General features: G+C 41.7%; 1 protein-coding gene across 3 annotated transcripts in view; it reads right to left on the reverse strand.

The window, feature by feature from the left end:
- The window catches only part of SMPX (small muscle protein X-linked), a 54,355-nt gene that overhangs the window by 18,356 nt on the left and 19,377 nt on the right, over positions 1 to 16,622 (reverse strand). For all 3 annotated transcript variants that reach the window (XM_077770522.1, XM_077770520.1, XM_077770521.1), the window contains exon 4: positions 13,126 to 13,274. In XM_077770522.1, the coding sequence (XP_077626648.1) occupies positions 13,140 to 13,274 (135 nt within the window). In that variant the 3' untranslated portion in view covers positions 13,126 to 13,139. The remainder of the gene's footprint in view (positions 1 to 13,125; positions 13,275 to 16,622) is intronic.

Below are 16,622 nucleotides of genomic sequence, written 5' to 3' on the forward strand. Positions count from 1 at the left end.
TAGAAGATACAATTTGGGGCAACTGGCTGGCTCAGTCACTAGAGCATGTGACTCTTGATTTCAGGGTCATGAGTTTAGGCCCCACACTGGGCATGCAGCCTACTTAAATAAAATAAAGGATTACAATATGACTTTCTAAAATTAGGCAGCAAGAAAACAGTAAATAGAGATGAAAGTTGAGATAGTACATTTCCTTTCGCATATAGCTATAGATAGAAGTGGTAGATTAATCCTAGCTTTCTTTTTTGTCAGTGAGAAAAATCCTCCTACTGTAAGCAGAGCCATTACCTGTTCAGTTATGATCCATGCACAGGTCTTTGGTACCTATTGGTGATCCTACTTTTCTGACTCAAAGAGATCATACCCACTTTCTATAGATGCACTTATCTAGGCTTAATTTAATAGTTAGTCTTAAAATGAACTTTCTCTGGAAGCAGATGATGATACATTCCACTGTCTTCTATGCTATGTGAAGTTGGAAGTCCAATAAGAATGAACTGCAAATTTGGGGCACCTGGGTGGCTCAGTTGGTTACATGTCCAACTCTTGAATTTGGTTTAGGTCATGACCTCATGGTTCATGAGTTCAAGCCCCACATCAGGCTCTGTGCTGAGAGTGTGGAGCTTGCTTGGGATTCTCTCTCTCTGCCCTGCCCCTGCATGTGTGCATGCTCGCTCGCTCTCTCGCTCTCTCAAAATAAATAAATAATCTTAAAAAAAATGAACTGCAAATTCAATGCCCTCCCTGTCTTATGGAACTGTTGTGAGCCTCAAAAGAGAACATAGAAGTAATTTGGAATTCTTAAAATCAGGTACAATGGCTTGTTAATGTTATTGCTACTATTAGCCTCTCATTAAAAGATGTAATTTAGTTTTTTCCATAAAAACTCCAAATAAGCCTCTGTTTTTCTCATAGCCTGGGTCATGACACCCCCTTAAGAGGCCGTTCACAGTGTCTAAGCTGCCATGTTGTTTGGCACCTGTGTTTATTAATGACTGCCTACCTGTTTCACCCTTATTGCAAAGTAAACAGTACTTAATGATAAAGGTAAGTAACATCAGAAAGAGGGAGAAAACACTCCTGGAAAGTAATAATAGGTGTAAATTGGATGTAAATGGGGCATGAGCCAGGACAGAATGTTATAGAGAAGACACCTCTGGATATTCAGATTGACAGGGATCTTGTTTTAGTTTCTAGACCAGACTCCAATAGTACATAGTCTGTGCACAGAGGATTACAAAGAAGATGAAATGCCTCTTTTTGCCATCAAGCCCATTCAGAATGCTCAGTAAAATGGTGTCTCAAATGCATTGTTTGGCTTTTCCTTGATAGTAGTGTGGCAGCTTGACCTTCCAAATATTTCTTAAACTGATTGCCATCAGAGAAAAGTCTGAAATTACAAACCGGATGTATCTGCCACGTAAAAATGGTTGGGGGTGGAAATCCCTTGAAGTCTCCAAAACAAAATGAAAGCACTCAAATGAAATGTTTGTAATACTGCTGTCAAGACCAGGGCTCTGGAAACTAGAGCTGCTGTTGGTTTCGAAAAATGGGACTGCAGTGCCTTCTCCAGGAGAATGAGCATACTTACAGCTTAGAAATCAGCTCACGAACTGGCTCAAGCTCAAATGATACAAGGTGGGTGGCTACTGAGAAAGAGATCTTTTGGTACGCTTACAAGTGCTGCAGTGAGCTCATATTAGTCACAGACAGTTAATGGGGTTTCATTTTCAGTGAGCTTTTTCATATTACCCAGGCAAAAGATGCAGAGCTTCTCTTTAGAGATTATTTCATTTAAATGAAAACCAACTGACCAACCCCGGTCCTTGGTAGAAAGGGGCAGAGGACAGAGGGTATAAGCAAGATGTGGAGACAATAAAGGGAATGAACACTTTCTGGATGCTGGTTTATGCCAGGTCCCCCAGCTGAGTCAACTCAGTGTCTTACGGATCTCTCTCAAGATAGGTATTACCACTCCTATTTATAGGTGTGGCTCAGAGTGACCAGGAACTTGCCCAAGATCACAGAATTACTGCGTAATATGGCTGGAAGTGGAGCACAGGTGCACCTACTCTAGCACAGCCAGTGTCTTCAATTAAGTTCCTTCCTATGCTAACATGCTATCATCAGTAATAATAGCTACCACTGTGCTGAGAACTGTATACACACAGTGGCGTTCAGTGTTCCTCAGCCTCGGCATTAATGACGTTTCCTGTGGGGAGCTGTCCTATGCACCATGGCATGTTCAGTGGCATCCCTGGCTTCTAGCCACTAGGTGCCAACAGTATCTACCCTGAAGTGTGACAACCAAAAATTTCTCCAGACATTGCAAAATATCCCTTAGGATAGGGAGCGAAATCGCCCCTCTGAGCTAGGTATTTTTCTCCTTTTTCAGAAAAAGAAACAGAGCAATTATGCCAAATCACAAGCCAAGGGAATAGCAAAGCCAGGGCATGAACCTACACCTGAAGCACCTCTAGAGTGTATGCCCTTCCACCTTCTTTCAGTAGAATATCTGTTTTCCACATCCTGTCTAGAATCTTCATCATCTATATTCAAAGGCTGTGTCTTGCCTCTTTCTTCCTGCTACAGCCTTTATGTGCTAATGTTGCCTCTCACTTCCTAACCCACTGGACTGGGAGTGTCTGGAGGGGCACCTTCCTGTGTCACCTTCCTCTGACATAGCAGCCAGCACGCAGTGAGTGTGCAGATGTTCACGTACTCACTGAATATATTTTTCCAGTGCTTTAATCCTTCCCATTCAAATCCAGTTCATGCTATTACCTTGCATTATGAAGAAAAAGGTTCATTCAGCTGAATCAGATTCCAAGTAGCTCATGTACAAAATGATTAGAAGATGAAAAATAATGGAGTCTGAATAAATGGATGTGCGAATGCTCAGAACTTAAGAAACCTGTTTGGTAAGTTCACAGGAATTAATCACTGCCTCTGAAACTCAGGGTAGCCGTGATTCCTATCATCTGTGTCCAAAATTGGGGGTGAAGCAAGACTTAGGCAGCGCAACATGTGTATTACTTGTTAAGGATTAGGCCGTGCCTCGTACATGTCAGGACAGGTCTTCTGGGGTGGGAGGAAGTGGCACTGTCCTTTCAACAGAAGGCATCCACTGACTTTTGGGCAGAAGGACACACTTGCTTTCTGCTGTTTTTCCAGCAGTCAGGATGAATTGTTCTGAGCAGCCTTTCTGCCACCTGCCTGGACGAAAGCAACTCTATTCTGTCGACTGCTTAATAGAAATCTCCCTCAGTGAGAAGCCAGTTGACTGACCCTGCCTGGGATTAAAGCAGCCACCACCTCGTCATCTGCATAAAGCCCTAAACCAGAGGGTGTGGAATAATCAGTTCACAGGCAGGGAGCGGTGGCAAGGAACTACGAGTTCAATGTGAAAGTCTTGATTTGCTCCTCGTGATTGTTTCTCCTTCTCAAATGCCACAATGTGTGGAGGGAGTTAAAACAAGCAGTGTTGTCACGATGCAGCCAAGCCCGATTAGACAGCCTGGAATTCACTTCCCCCAGTTTTCTGTGTGGGCTGCACACAGTATGAGAGAGAACAAGAGAAAAGACTTCACTGGTAGGAGCTGGCTGCCTCATGATGACACAGAGATGCCTGCCAAGCCCTCTGCCGTCCCCCCGAGCAAAGGCCGCCTCTGCAGAGGCCTGGTGCTCCTTCCTCTGCTATGGCTTTGTCAGCACTGAGCCCTGTCCACATCTTCCCCAGCCGCTGTCGCAGCTGGTCCATTGGCTTCTTTCCTTCCTTCCTTCCCTCCCTTTCTTTGCCTTTCTCTCAGTCCTTTTCTCTCTTATGCTCTCTCTGATATTAACCCTTCCTCTTTTTAAAGACCTTTAAAAAAAGCAAATTATTTGTGCTTCATGCAGTATTCTTCCCATTCAACTGAACTCAGCTACACACTGATTCGTATTGGAGTCTGCAACACTGACATCCTCAGCACCTGTCACATGATTGATGCTTAATGAATGCACTCATGAAGGAAGGAATGAATTAGCAAACAAATGAATGAATGAATAAACCAATATGTCAGAATTATAGTGTCACCTCTTTGTGAAGGTGACAGTTTCTGCAGTCTCTTTAGCCTTTGCTTGTTTTACTCCGAACTAACACAGTGAAAGATTTGCAAAGCCTGGAAGATACAACTAAGAACATTTTAAAACAATGCAATGGGTGATAGTGATTAGAAGGAGTGGCTGTGGAGTATGGCATATGACAGTTTACATCTCACCTCTGACTTACAAGAGGGTACCCTGGTCAAGTTCGTAAAGTCTCTTAGCCTTCTTTCCCCCATAAGGGAATGGGCACGATAGTTTATGCCCCATGTAGTCATCACGAGGAGTGAATGACATATGTGAATCATAAGACACGGCACTGGGCATCTCCTGAACACATATTAAATGGTAGCTACTAATGAAGGTAACAAATGATGACGTTGATGTTGGTCCTAATGATTGCAAATGCTTAACATTAATATTTTAAAAGACCTGATGAACTGCTACGATAGCCTACTGCTTTCTGATATATTTAAGATGAAAACCTACAAAGAGTAGTTGTGTTTAAGGCCCAATATTATAACTCAGAAATATTCCATATATATCATAATTTAGTTTACTTAGTATATTTAGTTTACGAGCTGACAAAATAATCTTATTTAAGAGGGTTTTATTCCTAAGTCTCTGATTAATGTAAAGAGATTGTAAATATTGAGCAATTAATTATTTTTATTAATGTTTTAATTTCTGTAAAATACAATGCACTGCTTGTTTGGAAAGGTAAGTTTGCAAAAAATAGGTTCTGGCATCAACCTTTAAACTAAGTAAATCAGGGTTACTTACTCTCAGCACTACTAACATTTGGGACTAGATAATTATTTGTTTTTTTGCGGGGGTGGGGAGGATGTCCTGGACATTGTGGGACATTTCCTAGCATCCCTGGGGTCTTCCCACCAGATGAAAGTACCAGCCCATACCTCCTCCAATTTTGACAACTCATGCTGTCTGCAGACCCTGCCCCCTAGCACCAGTCCCCAAACTACTGAGATAGGGTAACAAGTTCCATTGTGTTGCAAACAGGGTAACTAGTGCCAGTTATAACTGTCCTTTAGCCCATGGAAATGTACGTTCCAGTGTCCAAGGTCCTACAGATCTGGGTCCTGAGTCACCTCCATCTTCTACCAAGCTGGCTGGAGCATTTGTGCTCCTCTGGTCTCAAGTCTAATCCCTGAACACTCTCTTGCCAGTTCCAACTCCCTTCCGCCAGCTCACCCACTAGGCCCTACAGATCTCTGTTTTAATAGAAACCATACAGATAGCTTCTGTGTGTTTGCTTTGGAGAGGCTCTTAAAGCAACTGGCACAATCAGCTCAAAGGCTCCTTACTTTCACCCTCAAGAGCACTTTACACCCACACAGGTTGTACTAGGGCCTAGAAGAATAGCTCTGCCCGTCAGGAAAACAAATGAATAAAACCTTGAGGCAGTTCAGAACCATGGCAAAACTCATCTTTATCCTAACCAAGTGGGGAGAAAAAAGAGCATCACAAATCAAAAGAAATATGGCTTCACTAGAGAGTGAAAAATCTCAGGATAAAGCCATTTGCTTCAAAGAAAGTGAATAGAGCTTCTGTAACTGAGTTGAAGCAGGGAACATTTAAAAACTGAAGACAGAAATTTCCAGCAAACCACAGAGAAGATGTTTGGAGAAGTCTGTTTTTCTTTTTTTTAAATTTAGTTCTCTGAAAAACAATAAACCCAATCCTTTGTCTTCTGGAAAAGGGAAAAGGTTATGAAATCATGGTAAGCCAAAGAGTGTGAGAAATAAATCATCTTAATTCTGAAGGCCACAAAGCAACATAAAAAATACTCTTATGAGAAAATCTAGAGTGGAAAAAGTAAAAGGAGAACCAGTTGTATTGTATTGTATCCAATACGTAAACTCAGAGGAAAACACTGGAAGGGCAGCTATCAAAATGAGTATTATGCTAAGATAGTGATCTTATGAGTGATTAATTTTTAGTTCCCGCCTTCTACTTTGTTGTCATGGTATCTATACAAATTGATTTTTAACACTTACTATTACATCTTACCATGTGAAAGGAAGGATATTTCCATTTGCATATCAGTTTAATCATTTGCCATGATCCACATCAGTTAAGTTTAAGATAATAAAGAACATGTTTCTCAAGTAATATTGGAAGCTGCTAATATTGATTTGATTGGTTGCTAATTGATTTGGGATCTTCTTTAATGTAAGTGTTTACAACTATAAATTTCCCTCTAAGCACTGCTTTTCCTGCATCCCACAAGTTTGGTATGTTGTATTTTTTCTTTGTTTTTCTCAAAGTATTTTCTCATTTCCCTTGTGATTTCTTCCTTGACTCATTGGTTATTCAGGAGTGCTTATTTAAGTTCCACAACTTATGAATTTCCCAAACTTCTTCTGTTACTGATTTCTAATTTCATCCCATTGTGGTCTGAGAACATACTTTGCATGATTTCAGTCCTTTTAAACTTACTGAGACTTGCTTTATGGCCTAACCTGCGGCCTGTCCTAGACAATGTACACTGGAGAAGAATGTGTATTTTTCTGTTGTTGGGCAGAGTGTTCTATAGGTGTCAATTATGTCTAGTTGGTTTATAGTAACATTCACGTCTTCTATTTCTGCTGTAGACTGAACGTTTATGGCCCCCAAGATTCATATGGTGAAATGTAATCCCAATGTGATGCCATTTGGAGGTAGGGCCTTTGGGAGATAAGTAGGTCATGAGAGCAGTGGGGACCCTCTTGAATGAGATTACTGCCTTTATAAAAGAGACCTCAGAGAGCTCCCTGATCCCTTCCACTGTGTAAGGATGCAGTGAGAAAATGGCAATCTATAAACCAGGAAGTAGAGCCTCACCAATAAATGAATCTTTCGGCATCTCAATCTTAGACTTCTCTGCCTCCAGAGCTCTGAAAAATAAATCTCTGTTTATAAGCCCCCCATTCTATGGTATTCTGTTATAGCAGCCCTAGAAGACCAAAACAATTTCCTTGTTAACTTTCTATTTCTTCCATCCATTGTTGAAAGTAGGGTCTTGGTCTCCTGTTATTATTGTTGAATTATCCATTTCTTCCTTCATTTCTGTCAGCTTTTGTGTCATGTATTTTGGGGGTCTGGTGTTAAGTGCTAAATGTACTTTTCATCAAATGTCTGGGTACATCAATTTACCCTCCTGCCAACACTCTCAAAATTACCCTTGAATCAGGAGGAACAACAGTGATGCATAATATTTAACATTTAAGAGTAATGAACACCTTATGTTCTCTTCTAGTAGAAATGGCATCTCTCTGGATGACTGGTTGGTAAATATGTCTTATCTGGACCTAGATGGTCTTAGAAAAATAAAACCAAATAACTCTTGATTATTAAATGATTTCCTTTTGGTTTTACATGTTTTTCTCTCCCTTGAAGACTATGAACCAAAACTGGTGTCTTCCCTCATTTTTCAGTTTCTCAGAGGAATAAAGTTATAATCAATGAATTAAAGCCAAATTTCTGAGCCCTTTAGTGATCATGGTCAACAATGTTACTTTCAGACCTTGTAAGAAAAGCTAGTCTTTTAAGTAGTAATCTCCCTGAGAATACAAGGACTTGGGAAGTTTACAAGAATGCATTTCTAGAGACCCCCAGACTTGCTATGGTCAGAGCACCTGTGACATTCTACAGACATGCCTTGTGTGCTCATGATCTATCAGGTGCCCCCTAGCCTTTAAAAAGCTATAAACAAGAAAACAAATACATCACATTGGTAACTATTTGTGACAGCATAAACAGAAGATGGCAGGGATGAGACAGAGTGCTGGAAGAAGGCACACCTCCTCTATCAGTTATCATAATGGTTCTTTTCAAATCCACAAAATCCAGAAGCAAGGCTGGTTGGCTGATGTGGGGTATGGGATCAAGGCTAATTCGAGATCATGGGGCTGTGTAGAGCTACGCAGTCATCGCAGATCATTTGAACTCACTCTTACTGCCCTACCACAGTGTTTCTCAGAGTACAGTCTGGTGGCCAGTGGTTGACCTCAGAAGTCTTCCTAATGCAAAAAGTGCAAGTGCTTTCCTCAATCCTTCATGGAAAATGGGGATTTGGTCCATAAATTTTTACTTATATACATGGCCAAAAGCTATTAAGTGGGTTATTAAGAATCACTAAAATGTTGCCTCTTTCTGAAACCCTGGTTTAGTACATAATCATGAAGTCTGGCTGCCACACAACATGTGGCCATGTTGCACTGTCCAACACAAAGAGGAAGAGTTCCTACAACCTGTTCAGAACGACAGTTTCTTTCTAGTGCTTCATCAGTCCCTGGACTTTCAGTTGATGCCCTTTGTGCTCATTAACATAATTGTAAACTTAAGGGTTTACCTTTGTTAATCATTTTTCTTTGATATTTATTTTGTTCCTCTCTAATTGTTTGTTATCACTGAGTTCTTTTATTGCTGGAAAAAGAGAAGAGATGGTATGGGCTGGTTGTGGGATCTTGTTTTGCTCTGCTCTGGAAGTTTAAGAATATTGCCCTAGAGTAACTGTTTGCTCTCACTAGACTCATCTATTAATGGTGTTCTGGGCATTCCATATGTCCAGAGGTTAATTCTGAGCCTCTGTTAAACTATTCCATTTTCACCACCTCCTTCAAATTGCCCCTGACCCAAAATCATTATGAGATCCCCCTCTCAAAAAATCATAACATTGGTTATCTTTACTGCCTACTTGGGGGTCATAAACAGCTGTTGGATATCTCGAATCACTGAGCTGTGGGCTAATTCTTGAATTGCTGCCTTTTACGTTTTAGAGTATTTTATCTTTCCACCAAGACTGAAGTATCCTGAGAAGAGGCACCAAGGTTGCTATCTATATATCTTAGCATAGAATGAAAAAAATGGTCATGGTATAGACATTCTTTAATGGGCATCTGTGGTCTGATCTGAGGATTGAGAGGGAGCACAAATGGACACAGAGTGCTGGACACCAGCCCTAAGCCATCCTCCAGGTTCTCCAGATCCCTGTCCATGAAGTCTGAGGTGGCATCTGCTGCAGCTACAAGGAAACAAGCTGATGGTGGCTTCTGACTGGACATGGGGGATTCCCGATCAAGCAGCAAACAGCATGCATGGGAGTGTTGGAGGGCTCTTTGTTTTAAGACATTGCTGCTGGTCCTGTCTCTTCATCTGGCTCCTGGACTTGCTTAAATTACCATCTGGCCACCTTAATTCATGGCCAGGAGAATCCTGAGAGGTACACAGCTGAACACTGTACCCTGCCCCATGCCCCATGACTACACCAGCCTGGATTGGGGTCCCATTGGGGACACTCCTGTGTCTCTTGGTCTTGACTCAATACTTGCTGTCCCTGTGTTGCCTGGGTCTGGTTCCTGATTGGGTCCAGGCCCTAAGTCCTTTGACAAAAGCCATTCCTGGTCTTCAACTGGCTAGTCACAAGCCTTTCTGGTTCCTATCACATAATGGTTTTACCCAATTTCCATGAACAATTGTAGCCATGGCATAGGACATGGAAAGAATCTGAAATCCCACTTAAAAGAAAGCATTGATCTCGACTGGAAGGAGATGCCGGTCTATCTTACATGTCTAAAATATTGTAATAATTTTAATCTGGACTTTGAACCTTGAGTCTGATGGTATTCACAGTATTTGATGCTATGGACTTATTCACTCAAACTTCAAACAACAATCTGATTGATCAGATCACTGAATGGGACCTGGTAAGGCTAGGTGACAAAGTGGTGGCCCAAGAAGGAGGAAATCAATCCAACCAGTGAGGGGCTAAATGATGGCTGCTCCAGGATATTTTATTGCTTATAAGTCCACTGCATCAATCAATATTAAAAAAATGATCTCCCTCTGTGACCACAAACCATGACCACGAAGTCTCAAAATCTGACATATTTGCAGGAGAAGAATTGATAAGTCAAAAGAAAACCAACTTAATACCTCTCCTACAAGAAATAAAGATCATTCCTTGGCTTAAAACAATGACTGTACTCATTTGGAATTCAGATCAATTATTCTGACAATGTAGATTCTCACATTCCTGTAAGAATAGGGAAAATAGGCCTCTCTGAGTTGTTTTGCATTATTAGAATTTGTTTACAGGAGAAGGATCATTAAAGCCTTCTCTGAGGAAAATGAAGTAACAAAAATTTGTCCTGGTTCTGTGGGTAACATTTTGATATTTTATTGAGTTGGTATTGTTCCCCATTAGAGTACCTACAGATGCAAGGCTGCAGAATCATTGCCAGATAACAGTTCAAGGATCCTCTCTGAGCTAATTTTGTATTATTTTATTTCTAATTTTTTAAAATATTTACTTTTAAGAGAGATACAGAGCACGAGCAGGGAAGGGGCAGAAAGTGAGACACACACAGAATCCAAAGCAGGCTCCAGGCTCTGAGCTGTCAGCACAGAGCCCAACGTGGGGCTCCAACTCATGAACCGTGAGATCACGACCTGAGGCAAAGTTGGACGCTTAGCTGACTGAGCCACCCAGATGCCCCTTCTCTGAGCTAATTTTAAAACAGCATTCCTTTGAATCTTCAAAACCAAGTTCTTCTGAAACTGTAACTGGGGTTAAATTTAGGTCGACATGGATTTCATAAAAGCAAAACCGTTTAAAGTTTACATTAAAGATTCATGTCTCTAACTGGTCTTGGTTGGATGATGATAATAAATATTACAAAACGTTAAGCTCCCTTCCCCAGGCTTTCTCACAAGAAAGTTCTGCAGCTTTGTCCCAAACATATTGGAGTATTTCATCTACACCTGGCTATATAAGCAGGATTGAGTGTAATGATGTTTGCCATCAACTTGTGTCATTCTGTCATAAATAATGACAAGTGTGTGTAGCCACACTTCGGGTCAGTTCCTGCTTGTGTCACTTTGTCCCCAACCAGGTTCCTGGGATTCATTCTAGAGTCATAGAGTCCACTGTATTTTATTTTTACTCCTTTGTTCTTTTATGTAACTGTGCTAAAACACTAGATACTGTGTGTTATTTTAGCTCAAAACAACCTCTTTCTCTGTACTATAAAGAAATCGTTTCCCCAGAACTAACTTGCAAATGTCCTTGTAAGTCAGCATAAGCGTGACACAAGTAACATTGCCATTACACATGGGGTTACCCCAGAGAACATTCTGTCCTCTGTTATGTCTACAGAAGATACAGCAGGGCCCCAGTGCTGTGCCTGTACCTACATGGTCAGAGGACCTCACCCTGATACCCACAGGGAGTGTGCCATCCTCTATAAGGTGCAGTGGGAGGAAGGGGTGAGGCAGGATAACAAGTAAGTGACAGCACTAACTTTGAAGTCACACCCCTTCTTTAGGGTGCATGAAAGATGAGGAAAATCAGTCTTTCTAGAAGATTCATCTCAAGAATGAGGGCATTAACCCTCTGGAAAACAGTGTGGAGGTTCCTCAGGAAACTTGCAATCGAACTCCCCTATGACCCAGCAATAGCACTGCTAGGAATTTACCCAAGGGACACAGAAATGCTGATGCATAGGAGCACATGGACCCCAATGTTCATAGCAGCACTCTCCACAATAGCTAAAACATGGAAAGAGCCTAAGTGTCCATCAACAGATGAATGGATCAAGAAGATGTGGTTTATCTATACCATGGAATACTACATGGCAATGAGAAACAATGAAATCTGGCCATGTGTAGCAACATGGATGGACCTTGAGGGTGTTATGCTGAGCGAAATAAGTCAGGCAGAGAAGGACAAATATCATATGTTTGCACGTATAGGAGGATTAGGAGGAACTTAACTGAGGAACAAGGGGGAGAAGAAGAGCGGAAATGGTGGGGGAAAGGGAGAGAGGCAAACCATGAGAGACTCTTGAATGCTGACAAAAACTGAGGACTGATGGATGTGGGGGGGAGGGGGGATGGGCATGGAGGAGGGCACTTGTGGGGATGAGCACTGAGTGTTGTGTGGAAACTAATTTGACAATAAACTATTTGCAAAAAATTTAAAAAAATTAAAAAAAAATAAAAAGAATGAGGGCATTAAACGGGTATCATAAGGCTCAACAGAAACAACTGATATAATGCTCTTCACACAGTATGTGGCACATGGTATGTGATTAATAAATGTCTCCAGTGCTCAGGACATGGCTGCTGCTCAGTAGATAGTGGCTGAATAAATGAGTGACTTGATGAACAAACAAATGAATGGGTAGTCAGATAAATACCTGTTTTATGCTACCAATATAGATTCCTCTCTTCTAAACTTAAAGTTCTGCTTAACAAATGGAATAAACTGTGCACGGCGGGATTCAGTAACATTAGATAAAGCAGATTTGCTCTCAGGCTTTCACAGGAGAGTTGGAAAGGAAGGCCAGGCTGGTTCCACATGCCCCCTGCTGGCAGGATTCGCAGGCCGGGGCACAGGCGTCGGGTCTGCAGATGGAGGGCAGGGCGGAGCCCTCCCCAGAGGGTCAGTCATCATTGAGCAGATCCCATTAAAATGAAAATAAGGTCACAGGCCCTGCCTGCACTGCCTCTTCGGGAGAGTGGCAGGTACAGCTATGCGCCTATCCTTCCCTTGTGCACATTCTGAGTCATCCCTGAGTCCTCTTGGTCTGCTTTGCGCACACCAGAGTTACTGGTTTCAACGCCTAAACTGGTCTCTGTCCCCTTTACACTTCCAGACCTCCTCAGCACCTTGCCCCTCTGATCCTCTCCTCAGGACTCACTCCTCACTCTTTGTGGCATCTAGGTGGGGAAACTGAGGCATGGAATGAGGGATGGCTCCCTGGACCCCACCATCAAAAGCTCCTCAAGGCCTCCTCCCAAGCATATTCCCTCCCCCAACCTCGTCCTCACCCAACTAAGAAAGGGGTTAGCAGGCAGACATCTTCAATGGCCACAAAGCTTGGCTTTCCCAAACAACCTCTGCATGAGAAAAACCGCTCTAAATTGATGGCCCTGGCACTTAATGCTTCTGGAATTTCCAGACTCCTTCTGTGGAAAGCTTCCTTCATCCATTTTACAGTGGTCTTTTTAAGAGGAAGGAAATACTTTTTCACTCACCTTCTTTCTTCCAACTACTGCTCAGCTTTGGGGACATACTTCAGTTCACTTTTAATATTCTGGATCTCCGATAGGTTGACTGCAGGTCCTGGAAGTTTCTTTGCTCCTGGAATTGGCTTCTTCTCCTCATCCAAGGTGGGAGGAGCACCCTGAAGAGAAGAAAGAAAGAAAAGAAAGAAAGAAAGAAAGAAAGAAAGAAAGAAAGAAAGAAAGAAAGAAAGAAAGAAAGAAAGAAAGAAAAGAAAGAAAGAAAAGAAAGAAAGAGATCAGCTCACTGAAAAAGGCATTTGGTCTCTCTGTCAAAGGGTACTTCTAGCCACGTTCCTGTGCTGTTGAGACACCATCAGAGTCTCAAGAAGATCTACTGAAGTCTGTGAAGGAATATGGAATAAAGTTGGAGGAAGAAAACAAGTAACTTCTACATGACTTAGAAACACAAGAGTACTATTCAATGTGTGATAACTACCAAAAATTATGACTAGTTAGGATTTGTGTTTCCAAGAGAAGCACCTTACGAAATCAAATTTAATTTGCTATCTTATGGTCCTAATATGCCCAAACAACAGAGATTTGTAGAACATTTGTGCATGGTTGGCTCTAACAATGACTTAGTCCAGGAGTTTAACATTGTTTTTTGTTTGGGGCACAGTAGCTGTCAGCCTTTGTGCCAACAACTTCTCCTGGAGGCATAAACAAACTGACACTGACACAAGCAAAACGTCCTTTAATGTGGGTGGGACGGAGTGGGGCAAGAGGAGGCCCACTTTTCCCTTCCTGCTCTGGGAACTATTTTAAATTCCTTATTATTTAATGTTTTTATATTGTTGCAGCGTTAGGGCAAGGCCACATTCTGTACTTTTCTTTGTGGCTCCTGCAGCCTGGTACAGGTGCACACACTTGCTGATTTTTATTTAGTTTGTTAATCCCAAGAATGTACCATCATGACAAATCTATGCCTCTGTGTACATACACCAAACATATGTATTAACAGTGACTAAAACAATAAGATCAGTTGCTCTGTGTGGCTCCTAGAACTCCCAAGTCATTACTGCAGAAGTTGCTTGCTAGCTCATTTCCCCTGCGCTAGACGTGGGGAGCATATTCTCCAGCCCTGGAAGGAAGATGTTAGAGGAACATTTGATCACCGTGGCAGCCATGAGGGCACGCCTGTCGGATCAGCTTTCTGCCAGGAGGGTAATTCAATGACAGCTCCAGCTGCCTCACCCTGCAACCCGCCCCCCACACCACGCTGAGGTCACACTTCCCACGGCTGCTCGTGGCCAATGACCGAGTGCCACAGGATCCTAAGGCTGGCCCATTCCTGGGAGACAAGAGACTCTTAGGGAGGAACTTCGGCTCGAGAATTTTCCTTAGAACAGCAGTGAGATCTAAGAGGTTTCACTCCAACCCTCTGTCCCACTCTTATTCGCTCACATCATGGTCTAACCATCTTCCCATTTTTCCTTACAAGTGGTTTCCCCAAGAAATATTTTGCATGTCTCAGCCCACCATTGTGTCTGCTCCTTGGAGGACCCACAGTTACACGGTTGTGTGCTCGCTTTGGCAGCACATACACAGTTACACGGTTGCAGTGTGGGACTGGCAGGGCTTCATCTGCTCAGCCAACAACTGAGTGAACAATACAGTTCCAGGGAAAAAGAGTAAGAAAATGCATGTTCGCCTCTGGTTCAAGTCCTAAGCCCCTACTTGTTGCCAACCTAACCTGGCAGTGCTGTGACTTGGGTATTAAAGCTAATGCTGTTCTTTGCCCCCATCCAGCTCCTACATCTAGTTCTCAAATTGTCTGGAACCTAAAGGGAAAGGGAAGTGACTGTTCAAGATTCCCAACCTCAAACCAATTATTTGGTAGGCATAGCCTTTATAGAATTGCCTATATGAAGGTTAAGTACAAATATAAAACACTGTACATCTACTGTTCTCCTACGAAGGGCTAATGGTTTTTCCTATAGTCATTTTCTTTGAATCTTGGCACAGTACTGATGAAACAGCTAACGTATCACCCCCACAAAATGATAAAATAATTCAGTGTAGACTGCCTGTTGTAAATATCTGGAAAATAGTGTTTCCTCAGGCCAATGTACACAGCCATAGGATCAGCTTCCTTTTGTCATGCGTACACATTCACCATTTATAAATGGCAATTTAGAAGCAATAACTATTAAACATCCACGTGGAGGACCAGGTATTCCAAAGTGTTCTTCCCTAGACTTTTGGAAAGAGATTTTAAACAAGGCTATAAATTGTTTTTTTTAATATATGCAGCAGTGAAATGAAAAATGTTTCCTCACTTATGAATGTTCTGATGGTTGTTAGGTGGGTAGATCTTAATAAAGAAGCATGAAGAAGAAAAATGTTTCCAGTTCCTTCTGTTAAGTTCCTGGATACGTCACCTTCACTGTGTTTGTAATATCAAAATGTGCTATGTTGGCACATTTAGCATGTAAAGCCAATGTGTATTGTTATGTCTATGTGCAAAGACTTATGTGAACATACATGGGAAAAGGATGATAATATTTAATATTAGGCACTTTCAAGTTATTAAACCTCAGTGTACTTTTTTTTTTTTTTTTTNGGTGGTGCATATTCTTAACTGAATCTTCTCTCATCTTTTAAAAAATTGGGAATTAGATTCCATTTCTCCTAGAAATTTATTATAAGAATTATAATAAATAAAGACATAAAACGCAGGGTTCCGGATGGCTCCATCTGGCTAATATGTGGTACTTTTTTTCTTCTGTTTGTAGATACTTGAACTGAGAAGGGACATGGAAGATATTCTTTGACTGAGATAAAGAGAGCTTTAGAGAAGGCTTGTCACCCCCAGCACCTTTACCAGTGTCAGGAATGGCTGTTGTCAAGGGAAATGTTCCCCTGGTGGGGGATTACAGAGTATTTGTAAACTTTGGCAAAATGGTGAACCATTTTCCAGCTATCTTGCCTTCATCTCCCTCTTTACTACCTGACACTCTTTTAAGTTTGCCCCTAACCTCACCTCTGTGGGGCAATTCCGTCTGATGTGCTGATTCATGCTCAGACACTGAGGACTTAGTAATAACAGCAAACACTTACACTGCTGTTCTTAGTTACATATGCTAACTCATTTAATCTTCACATCAACCCTGTAAATTTACTATAATTATTATCCCTGTTTTATAGTGAGGAAACTGAAGCCAAACACAAGGAGGGAAGGAATAATAAAATTGCCCATAATCTCACAAAAGTATGGGACCGGAATTAAGTACTTTGTTTGCATTTGTAAAGGGACAAAGTGGAGAGGGAAATAATTAACAGAAAGTCCTAACATTCTATCTCCTGGCTTAATAGTGATGGAATTAGAGTCAAAAGAGAGATTTGGGAAGCAGAGTAGAGGCTTGTCAATGCCCTTCAAATTGCTTCAAGCAAGCAGCTGCTGTGTCTTATCCAAAAGACTGGCCTTGCTTATTAGGATTTGGCTGCAAGGCCTCTGTGGCAGGGAC

Source organism: Crocuta crocuta, unplaced genomic scaffold (assembly GCF_008692635.1).
Source record: "Crocuta crocuta isolate KB4526 unplaced genomic scaffold, BGI_CrCroc_1.0 scaffold488, whole genome shotgun sequence".
NCBI classification, from domain to species: Eukaryota; Metazoa; Chordata; class Mammalia; order Carnivora; family Hyaenidae; genus Crocuta; species Crocuta crocuta.